The 11,752-nt window shown below is 39.2% G+C and overlaps 2 protein-coding genes across 2 annotated transcripts; both read left to right on the forward strand.

The window, feature by feature from the left end:
- Positions 1 to 1,340: 1,340 nt before the first annotated feature.
- On the forward strand, positions 1,341 to 4,435 carry LOC118210089 (olfactory receptor 142-like). Its single transcript, XM_035385955.1, has 2 exons — positions 1,341 to 2,018; positions 2,224 to 4,435. The coding sequence occupies exon 2, from the start codon at positions 2,531 to 2,533 to the stop codon at positions 3,485 to 3,487; it is 957 nt and encodes a 318-aa protein (XP_035241846.1). The 5' UTR covers positions 1,341 to 2,018; positions 2,224 to 2,530; the 3' UTR covers positions 3,488 to 4,435.
- Positions 4,436 to 9,022: 4,587 nt separating this feature from the next.
- On the forward strand, positions 9,023 to 10,854 carry LOC118210111 (olfactory receptor 52L1-like). Its single transcript, XM_035385989.1, has 3 exons — positions 9,023 to 9,152; positions 9,345 to 9,455; positions 9,622 to 10,854. The coding sequence occupies exon 3, from the start codon at positions 9,646 to 9,648 to the stop codon at positions 10,600 to 10,602; it is 957 nt and encodes a 318-aa protein (XP_035241880.1). The 5' UTR covers positions 9,023 to 9,152; positions 9,345 to 9,455; positions 9,622 to 9,645; the 3' UTR covers positions 10,603 to 10,854.
- The last annotated feature ends 898 nt before the right edge of the window (positions 10,855 to 11,752 follow it).

The raw sequence follows: 11,752 nt of genomic DNA on the forward strand, positions 1-11,752 counted from the left end.
CTCTCCTCTACACTCCCTTTCTCTGTCTCCTCTCCTCCACTACACTCCCTTTCTCTCTGTCTCCTCTCCTCTACTACACTCCCTTTCTCTGTCTCCTCTCATCTACTACACTCCCTTTATCTGTCTCCTCTCCTCCACTACACACCCTTTCTCTCTGTCTCCTCTCCTCTACTACACTCCCTTTCTCTGTCTCCTCTCCTCCACTACACACCCTTTCTCTCTGTCTCCTCTCCTCCACTACACACCCTTTCTGTCTCCTCTCCTCCACTACACACCCTTTCTCTCTGTCTCCTCTCCTCTACTACACTCCCTTTCTCTGTCTCCTCTCCTCCACTACACTCCCTTTCTCTGTCTCCTCTCCTCCACTACACTCCCTTTCTCTCTGTCTCCTCTCCTCTACTACACTCCCTTTCTCTGTCTCCTCTCCTCCACTACACTCCCTTTCTCTCTGTCTCCTCTCCTCTACTACACACCCTTTCTCCCTGTCTCCTCTCCTCCACTACACACCCTTTCTGTCTCCTCTCCTCCACTACACACCCTTTCTCTCTGTGTCCTCTCCTCTACTACACTCCCTTTCTCTGTCTCCTCTCCTCCACTACACACCCTTTCTCTCTGTCTCCTCTCCTCTACACTCCCTTTCTCTGTCTCCTCTCCTCCACTACACTCCCTTTCTCTCTGTCTCCTCTCCTCTACTACACTCCCTTTCTCTGTCTCCTCTCCTCCACTACACTCCCTTTCTCTCTGTCTCTTCTCCTCCACTACACACCCTTTCTCTCTGTGTCCTCTCCTCTACTACACTCCCTTTCTCTGTCTCCTCTCCTCCACTACACACCCTTTCTCTCTGTGTCCTCTCCTCTACTACACTCCCTTTCTCTGTCTCCTCTCCTCCACTACACACCCTTTCTCTCTGTCTCCTCTCCTCTACACTCCCTTTCTCTGTCTCCTCTCCTCCACTACACTCCCTTTCTCTCTGTCTCCTCTCCTCTACTACACACCCTTTCTGTCTCCTCTCCTCCACTACACACCCTTTCTGTCTCCTCTCCTTCACTACACACCCTTTCTCTCTGTCTCCTCTCCTCTACTACACTCCCTTTATCTGTCTCCTCTCCTCCACTACACACCCTTTCTCTCTGTCTCCTCTCCTCTACACTCCCTTTCTCTGTCTCCTCTCCTCCACTACACTCCCTTTCTCTCTGTCTCCTCTCCTCTACTACACTCCCTTTCTCTGTCTCCTCTCCTCCACTACACTCCCTTTCTCTCTGTCTCCTCTCCTCTACTACACTCCCTTTCTCTGTCTCCTCTCCTCCACTACACTCCCTTTCTCTCTGTCTCCTCTCCTCTACTACACTCCCTTTCTCTCTGTCTCCCCTCACTCACAGCTGAAAAAAGCATAGGTATACAGTTCTGTGGTCCTTACTGCTACCTCAGGCTTTCTGAGAACAAGCCCTGCAGGGCTAACAGGCCTAAAACAAATCCTCCCTAGAATGTCTATCACAGCCAAACTTAAATGCAACTTTGGTAAAAATGGAACTTGTCTTTACCTGAGATAATTTAAACCAACAAAATTATACAGATTTCCCCATAAGACCAACATATAACTCACCATATCATCTTGGCTGTTTTCAAATATTCTAATAATATAAGATTAATTTTAGTTTAGTTTAAAGAAGTTTTTTAAAAGCAAAACTATGTCAGAGCTAATTCATGAAGAATGTATTCGACTTCTAGAAGTGCAATTGGGTGTTTTTCAGGACATTGAAAAGGTGATTTAAAACGAATAAAACAGTGATCTGAGTTAAGGGAATTCCAGTGCTGACAGGTGACGTCCACAACTGAAGGCTATTTTTATATGGCCAGCTCCCTATAAAAGGCACAAGAGTGGAACTGTCCTTTCAGTTATCCAGAAGGTGTCACGCACCGTGACACCGCAGGTCTGAAGATCTAAGAGATCTTTTCTCTAGTTTTTTTTTTCTTCTTTTTTTTTGCGGAAACATTTTCTTTTGTCTCGTGCACCTACGGTAAGTGTAACACTTGTGTTTTATTTGTGGTATGGAGTGATGTCGTGATTTTGGTGCTATCAGTGTGACATGCCTGTTCTTTGAGGGTTTCCTGATGCAGGTGTTGTCGTTTTGTTGTATGTGTGTAGGTGTAATCCTTTCCTGGTAATAAGCAACAAATACAGTTAATGTTTATTTGTCTCTAAACTATGCATTGTACCACCAGGTTACCATGGAAACACTATCAGCAGTGAAATCCTTCATATCGATGCCATACACCAAACTGGAAGACCACAGATATTTGAACTCCTTATGTTTCCTTCTTTGATGAGCCTGGGTGTGCTGACTGTTCTTCTCATCCTCACAGTCTTATGTAAATTGTTTGTAAATGAATAACTCTGAAAGGTACATGCTTCATCAACACCAAATGTTTATCTAATTCAGAACAAGTAGGCTGTAAGTCCTCAGTTTTAAAACATGTTCACAAACCCTCAAATTCTCCTCCACAGAACTGACTCTACATTCAGGTGATCATGGAAAATTTATCAGCAGTAACATACTTCATTTTAACAGCATACACTGAGCTGGAAGATCACAGATACTTATACTTTATACTTTTACTTGTGTTGTACATTCTAATATTATTGGTAAATTCAGTTCTAATTGTAGTAATATGCATAGAGAGAGGTTTGCATGGACCTATGTATTTGTTTATATGTAACTTAGCAGTGAATGGAGTGTATGGTAGTACCTCTTTATTACCACCTATGCTTGGCCATTTGTTATCTCAGAATTATAAAATATCTCTGACCTTTTGTCTATTACAGATCTTCTGTGTACACACATACGGTGCAGTTGAATTAAATATTTTAGCAGTGATGAGCTATGACCGGTATGTTGCCATATGTTGTCCATTACACTATAACAAAATACTGTCTCGCAAAAAAGTATGCACGCTTATTACATTATCGTGGTCTTATGCTTACATTGTTTTTGGACTGTTTTTCATATTAACAGTACAGAACACATTTTGTGACGCAAACATAGAAAAAGTGTACTGTGTCAATTTTGCATTAGTCAGACTGTCTTGTCTTGATACGTCCACTCAGAGCATAGTTGGACTTGCAGCAATTGGACTGATACTTGTTCCACAGATCCTAATGATAATATTTTCGTATGCGCAAATACTCAGAATCTGCCTGTTTGCTTCTAAGAAATCTCAGACCAGAGCTATTCAAACATGCACCCCACACTTACTGGCTGTGATTAACTATGCAGTGGGATGCTTTTTTGAGGTCATCCACAGTCGCTTCAGCACGAGTGATGTACCTTATAAAGCTCGCATATTCATGTCCCTTTCCTTTCTGATATTTCCTCCCATACTTAATCCTGTCATTTATGGAATTAGTATTCAAGCAATCAGGGTTCAGATTGTCAAACTGTTCAGTGGTATGAGAAATAAGTTGATAACGCGGATGATAATGAAGTAACCTCAAGCCTGTTTAATTCTTTACCACATATTTAAGCCAAATAACTCAAATGAGCCCATTTACATTCTCGAGTCCATGAGAAACTCTAAAGATGTACATGCAGAGATGTTAGTTATACTGTGTGAAATTACATAATTTGCCTGATATTTAAAGAAAAAAAAAAAAAACTGAATTAGATTACTAAACTGACTGGATTCAAAATGCATTCATAATTTGATTAGATTTTTTTTTTTTTTCATTTTTAAATGAACACCTTTAGCATATAGGCCTAATGTTTTTTTTCTTCTGATGAATTCTGACGAACTTGCAAAGTAAATTGTTTGCAGATACTTTCCATAAACCATAAATCCAACTGTCTAATATTCAGGCATGCAGTAATAAAAAAAGATTATTTTCATTCCATTGAAGGCACATTTCAGCATATTCATACCTATTGAATACCTATGTTTATTAATATGTGATGATCACGTGTAAAACATAATAACTAAAACTTTAAAAAGTATAAATACCAGAAACACCTAAATTATATGAAGCACAAAATACTTTAACCCTCTAAACTTCACATACTTTACCAGATTTTTAACTGTTTTAAAGGAAACATTTATTTTCAGCAATATAAAAAAAATTGAATAAAATAAAAAATCTCCCTCTTTTCTTAACATCTGAAGAGGCAAAGCCTTCCAGCTGTGTAACTGACCCGGGTCTTAAAGCCACAAAAAGAAAAATGTGCCCCAAAAACTGTGAAACACTTGCTTTTCGTTGCTCTGTGGTCCACAGACTCTCTGTAAGTAAGTTTCCCCACAGTAATTTTATCATCAATACCTTTGCATTGACTGGCCTGTGTTACAGACAGGGCTCGATAACAGATTTTTTTTCTATCTATTAGCTACAAGCAGAATCAGAATTTTAACATTTCTGTTATTTTGTTCTGCCTGAAACATGTTTCTGAACCAGTTACAACAAAATAAAATAAATCTGTTCATTCTGTTCATTTTTTTCTCCCACCTCACAAAAATTGAAACCAGCCTAGTAGCCCGTCTCAAAACCTATTTCTGACCGTATTTCTGAAAGTAATAATAAACACGGGTAAGGTGAAGAGTTATTTTTCAGTTGTGCAGCAGTCACCCCATCACCACCTGCCCGGTTTAGAAAAAGAAACCTGTGCATGGTGAAAAACACAGTGGGCAGACAATATCACATTGCATCTCATTGGAAAAGACACAACAATCAAATCGCTCACAGCAGCACAAGCATGTAATCTGATCAGCTCCAGGTATTTACAAGGTGTAGGGCAGCACAGAGGTAATTGATATATGGGCTTTATAAACTGCATAAAGCACGCCCAAAAATTGATTTGAACATAAACAGACGTTAAAGTAATAATCTCGGAGATTTTCATTAAAATAAATTTCTGTTAAGTCACTATCTATCGCTGAATTAGGTAACACAATGGTGATCGAGCCTATTATTATATGAATTTTATTATAATAATATTATTATTATTATAATAATTTATGATTAAGGAACTGGGTGTCTGTGGCGACATTCCCGGGAAAAAATCACAAGCAGTGCATAGATAGTGATGCGTCAGTGGTCGGTCCGCTGGGGGGGGGGGGGGGGGGGGGGGGGGGGGGGCAGGGGTTATGGAACCCTAATAAGTTTTTGTGTAACATGAGAGGTCATATTATTTTTGATGTAGATTTCGTATTACATTTGATGACAATGTAACGTTACTAAATTTCATAGCTATTTGCACAGCTAACGCTAGCTGCTGGATCATGTCAATAAAGGCAACATTAGTTTAGACAATGTTGCGCACAGAATCCATCTCTCATATCAGGTAACGTTGCGTTAGCTAGGTAGCTAATGGAATGAATACAATCTAATGTCAGCTAACAATTAGAAAAAACGCTAGCTAACGCTACTGACCGGTACCGACCTCGCAAACCGTCTCTCGAATGCAATGCTACCTTGTTGCAGCGTTGCAATGTAGCTAACTAAAGGCCAGTTCAGATCAACGATTCGCAACAAGACTGGATGCAACTTGCAAAATTCCAAGACGTCTGATTGTAAACGTTCTAAAACTGCACTTGGCGATTTGACAAGGTGGGTCTTTTTTAGCCTAATGTTAGACAATGAATGAGTATGTACATACCGTTACTTGTATAACAACCATTTTTTATTCAGTAAATAATAAGCGTAATAGTTGGCGTGGCCCAGGTACCAACTGACTGACGTCACACAGGCGACACTGGTTGGATCCGGTTGGATCTATGGGAAGTGAGGTCCAAAAACACACCTGCAATTACCGCTTCTCACCATTGGTACCGCCAAAGAGAACGAAACGGAAATCTTCGAGATTGTAACTTTAATGAGATAATAGAGATAATAATTTGCGTCATTTGCACTAAAATAAAATAAAATCCACAGAAAAGCTTGCACAGAAGCCTAACAATAAAAATGAAATGATACCACCCAGGTTTATCGTGACACAGTAAGCATTTGTTAAATTGCAGGGAATTAAAAAAAATATGTTATTAACACTGGAACTGCCAGACCCATCTCCATTGGGCTCTTGGGGTTTAAAATGCTAATTAATCCAACGTCAACCTTTCTAAGTTCTAGCATGTCACTCCTCACCTGGGGTGACTCCTCTGGCTACCAGTCGCCGCCAGGATCAGGTTTAAAGTCCTGACCAACAGGACATGGTTCAACCCTACCTGCCTGCTCGAACACTGCTCTGCTGCAGCAGGGCGACTTGCACTCCCTGCCATCCGGGTGAATGGTTCTTAAACGTTCCAACTACTGAGCTTCTCCACCCTAGCTCCCCAGTGGTGGAAAAAACTCCCCGTCCCTCTACAAACAGCCATTTCCCATTTTCCGCCGTGGTCTGAAGACGCATCTTCAGACTATGCCTGGACTAACTATCACAAGCCTGCCAGGCACTCCCAATTTAGAATTGCTCTTGTCACTTTAATCCTTCTAATTTGTTCCTGTAGCACTTTCATGTTACACTTGTATCTCCATCCAGCACTTATATTGCATTTGTATCGTTATCTTGATGTTATAGCTCGTCATCATGCCTCCTAGTTTGACTTATCATAGCTTTCTGACATAGCCTATGCTATGATATGTCACATAATGTTAGCATGGCCAATGGGTGATCCAGAATCACATCTAGTGTTCTGTCTCCGTGCTGGAGGGATATCAATATGACCTTTCTAATCTTCCAAGAAACAGCAGGTACTCTGCTCTACACATAGCTTTCTATCACCATCATATAATGTTACAATGGCCAATGTCTGATGCAGGATCACAGCTAGTGTTCCATCTCTGGGCTGGATGTATATCATAACATAACATAACATAACATAACGTAAGACGAGAACAGGCCATTCAGCTCGACACTGCTCCTCTATTCCTACCACTAAACTGTAATATCAGTATGGGCTTCCTGATCTTTCAGGAAATATAAGATGCTCTCCTGTACAAATAGTTTCTTTTATCAGAATCACAGAAGGTTAGCATAGCCAATGTCCGATCCAGGATCACAGCTTGTGTCTGCTGTACACATAGCCTTGTTTGGGGTGGGGCACTTGGATGATCTGCTGTTTGGGAGTTTTGCTTTTTCTCATGTTTAGTTGGGGAGATGAATTGTGCAACCTGTTCGACAGGTTAGTCCTTGCTGGTGCCTTCAGAGAAGTGCTTAAAGCAGATCCATTCCATGCCAAATTAAAATAATTGCATTGCATATAATTTAAACATGTAATCTAAATACATGAGTTTTCTTCCCTGACTCGCTGCATGACTCAGACTATGAAACTGAAAATACAGCCTACCTGAGTGTTAAACATGTACATGTTCACTGGCAAAGTACATAACCAAATGATTCCCTATGGCCATGACTGTGGTACCTTTCTGAGCATTTTTCACTGAAACAGTTCAAGAATGAGCTTGCGGGACCAAGACGGGTTATCTTATGTAATGAAATCAACGATACAAAATCGCTCATGTACTACTGTGACGGACTGCAAGCGCAATCGGACCTTTCTTCCGTTAGATTTGTTCATCCACTGAAAGTTTGAAAGACTCAAATGAATGACATGAACTGATTGTGCCGAACCTACTGAATGACTCAAATGAATGAGATGCACTAGAAAGATAACAGAAACAGGAAATAAAAGAAGCCGTGTTTCAGTTTTAGAAAAATAATGTCACTGGAATGTTTACAATGATGTTAACGGCAATGCTGATGATAATTTGAACTGTTTAAACAGTACTATGAGGACATATTCCTCTCATTTGGTGAATATAAATTAGCATAACTTGCTGATTTTTTCTATACAAAACTCAGTGGATGCAGCCCAGCAGGTTATTATTTAGCTTGACCTTAGAAACAGTATTGTCCTTAAATATATAATATGGATAGATCGTAGCAATTCAATTAGACTTATATTTGATTGATTTTAAACATGTTCAAATAAGTCCTTTATGTCAACAGCAACAAATCAAGACAAATAGAAATGTGTGACAAAAAAATGGATCAAATCAGAGCTTAAAATATAATAAAGGTAGCCTACGGCAAGATCAACAAGTGAAAAAATTACAGTCAAGAAAAGGAATTCTTTATATGAATAAGAATAATTAAAATAACTATATAAATAGGAAAATAAATCAAATAAAAATACAAAACCCATCATGACTACATAGCCAATATAGTTTATAAAATGAGTGATTAATTGCAAATTGGCATTCAAGAAGACCAGCTGTGTAATTTTTTATGCGACTGCGCTCAGCCGGGACCTCATCATCACCAACGGCCTTTTACTCAATTTTCATACTAAAGTGATCAATTTATACCGTCAACTTTCCCAGAATTCCGAGCGGCGTCGCAAGATTATGACAGATATCGCAGAATAAATGTTGTTACAATTGCAAAAAAAGTTCAGGTTTTAATAGTAGTAAAGTGTGCTTAGCAGTAGCTTCTGTGTAGTTGAACTAAGGGTGGATTCACACCATATAAGAGTTGGATGTGGGAAAGACCCCATTGCATTGTGCTCAAAGGAGTCATTTACCATGCCATTAAGATTTCACGTTTTTCTCAAGATGAAGCGTAGAACCTAAGTCAGACTTTCTGTTACACGCTGTAAATGAGTAAGTGTAGATTGAGGCCGATGAGCAGAAATAAAAAGTAGGCTATATTTGTCAAAGGGCATGTTTTTCAACAAGTGAGAAAATAGCTTGAAGGACTCGAAAACTGGAAAGTTCGATTCATTGCAATTCAATGACTCGAATGTGCTGATTCATTTTAAAGAATCGAACTTCCCAAAACTAGTGAACGTGTGCAATTTGCAGGACATTGTTAGTGTGTTTTCAAACTAATTAAAAGGTGAACTGACTTAAGGGAATTCTGCAGGTGTTCCAGTTTGAATGGCTGCTGACTGGTGACGTCCACAACTGAAGGCTATTTTTATATGACCAGCTCCCTATAAAAGGCACAAGAGTGGAGCTGTCCTTTCAGTTATCCAGAAGGTGTCGCACACCTGCAGGATAATCATACTCATAAAACAGCAGGTCTGAAGATCTAAGAGATCCTTTCAACAGGAAATTGCACTCTAGTTTCTTTTCTTCCTGAACCATTTTTTTTAAATCTAATGTTCCAGTGGTAAGTGTACCAATTGTGCTTTCACTGTGGTATAGAGTAATGTAAATAATGCTTGTCCTTTCAGGGTTTCCTGATGCAGGTGTTGTTGTTTTGCTGTATGTGTCTCAGTTTAATCTTTCCCTGTTAACAAGCAACAAATACAATTAGTGAATCCATGTTTATTTGTCTCTACACTATGCATTGTATCACCAGGTTACCATGGAAACTGTATCAGCTGTGATATCCTTCACATTGATGCCATACACCGAACTGGAAGATCACAGATATTTATACTTCATATGTTTCCTTCTTTGATGAGCCTAGGTGAGCTGAATGCTCTTCTCATCCTCATTGTCTCATGTGAATTATCTGTAAACAAGGAACTCTAAAAAGTGCACATTTGATCAACACAATATGTTGATTTAATTCAGTACCAGCTGGCTTTAAGTCCTCAGTTTTAAAATATAAACCCTCACACTCTTCTCCACAGCACGGACACTACATTCAGGTGATTATGGAAAATGTATCAGCAGTGACATCCTTCATTTTAACAGCATACACTGAACTGGAAGACCACAGATATTTATACTTCATACTTTTACTCGTGTTGTACGTTCTGATATTATTTGTAAATTCAGGTCTAATTGTAGTAATATGCATAGAGAGAGGTTTGCACGGGCCTATGTATTTGTTTATATGTAACTTAGCCGTGAATGGAGTGTATGGTAGTACCTCTTTATTACCACCTATGCTTGGCCATTTGTTATCTCAGAATTATGAAATATCTCGGACCTTTTGTCTTTTACAGATCTTTTGTTTACACTCACATGCTTCAGTTGATTTAAATGTTTTAGCAGTGATGGGCTATGACCGGTATGTTGCCATTTGCCATCCATTACACTATCACCAGTTAATGTCTCGTAGAAAAGTGTGCACCCTTATTGCATTGTCTTGGTCTCATGCCCATATTCTTTTTGGACTCTTTTTCATATTAACTGTACAGCGAACATTTTGTGCTGCTATCATAGAAAAAGTGTTCTGTGCCAATTTTGAATTAGTCAAACTGTCTTGTTTTGAAACCTCTTTTCAGAACAGAGTTGGCTTTGTTGTAGCTTTTCTTGTAATTGTTCCACAGCTGCTCATGATACTATTTTCCTATGCACAAATACTCAGAATCTGCCTGTTTGCTTCTAAGGAATCTCAGGCCAAAGCTTTTCAAACATGCACTCCACACCTAGTGGCTGTCATTAACTATTCAGTGGGATGCTTTTTTGAGGTCACCCAAAGTCGTTTCAATATGAGTCATATACCTTATAAAGCTCGTATATTCCTGTCCCTTTACTATCTGATAATTCCTCCATTGTTTAATGCTATCATTTATGGAATTAGCATTCAAGCAATCAGGGCTCATATCGTCAAACTGTTTAGTGGTATGAAAAATAAGTTGATAACGCGGATGATAATGAAGTAACCTTAAGCCTGTTTAATTCATAATCCCAATTTTAAGTCACATAACTCAAATGAGCCCATTTACATTTTAGGATCCATCAGACTCTCTAAAGATGTACATGTGGAGGTGTTAGTTATTTTGTGTAAAATGACATAAATTGCCTGACAATAGAAAAAAATTGCTATCCTGAGTGGATTCACAATATGTTCATGGTTCAATTCGATTTTGGTAGTTTATTTTCATTTATTACAAAATAAATAAATGCCTTTAACATATACGACTACTGTTGTGTTTCTTGAAGATTTCAGATTAAATTACGAAATGAATTGTTTTCTGTCACTTGTCATAAATCATAAATTGTAACGATTTAAAATTAGTGGTAGGGATGAAAACACGTTCATCTGACTCCATTATTTTTAAACCCTGTAATGTGGATGTTTGTGTGAGTGCGGGTTCACATATACATGTATTCGCTGGGGTGTGCTGAAAGAGTGGGTGGCAAGACTTGCACCCCAGAGAGCAAGACTACCTACTGCTGCCAGGCATTTATATAATTGTCCACTGCCATTAAGAACTTCTATCCAAGCAGGTAAAGGTGCCAATCATCCGGGAAGCTTGCAAATAATGACTTAAACCTGAAAAAATATGTTTGTCCGAGTACCGAAACAAACCTAGTCGAGGGAGCCCTAACTAAGGTTACTCCATCTGGTTTGTGAAACTGAGACCCCTCTATTATTTATGTGAAATAACACTAGGGTCCATCTGGACACTGACTCGAACAGCTATCCCGGAGCAGCTGCACTTCCGGGCTAGTGAACCGATCAATATGCCCAGGAGGCAGGGCTCTACGCTAACTCTTTCCCCAAGGAGTACATGTGCTCCTAAATGAAAAAATGTAGGAGCACACAAAGAAATTTAGGAGCACAGTGAAAAATGTTCAAGTAACACAGAGTTTATTAACGAACAATTTATTACATATACATATTTATACTGCGTGTGCGTGCATGCATGTGTGTGTGTGTGTGCTCCTTCTCTTTGTGTGCAATTATGATGTGAAAACCAGTGGAGGACTATGGAAGTGGAAGACCCTAGCATCTAGACATTAGGCATGGGCCTTAAAATACTGACAAAGCTTTTTAAAACATTGAAACAGATTTTTTGAAAATTTGAC

Source organism: Anguilla anguilla, chromosome 12 (genome assembly GCF_013347855.1).
Source record: "Anguilla anguilla isolate fAngAng1 chromosome 12, fAngAng1.pri, whole genome shotgun sequence".
Lineage (NCBI taxonomy): Eukaryota > Metazoa > Chordata > Actinopteri > Anguilliformes > Anguillidae > Anguilla > Anguilla anguilla.

Bases quoted from the DNA above. Each gene is read 5' to 3' on its own strand.
- LOC118210089 (XM_035385955.1), top strand. From the start codon at position 2,531: ATGGAAAATTTATCAGCAGTAACATACTTCATTTTAACAGCATACACT.
- LOC118210111 (XM_035385989.1), top strand. From the start codon at position 9,646: ATGGAAAATGTATCAGCAGTGACATCCTTCATTTTAACAGCATACACT.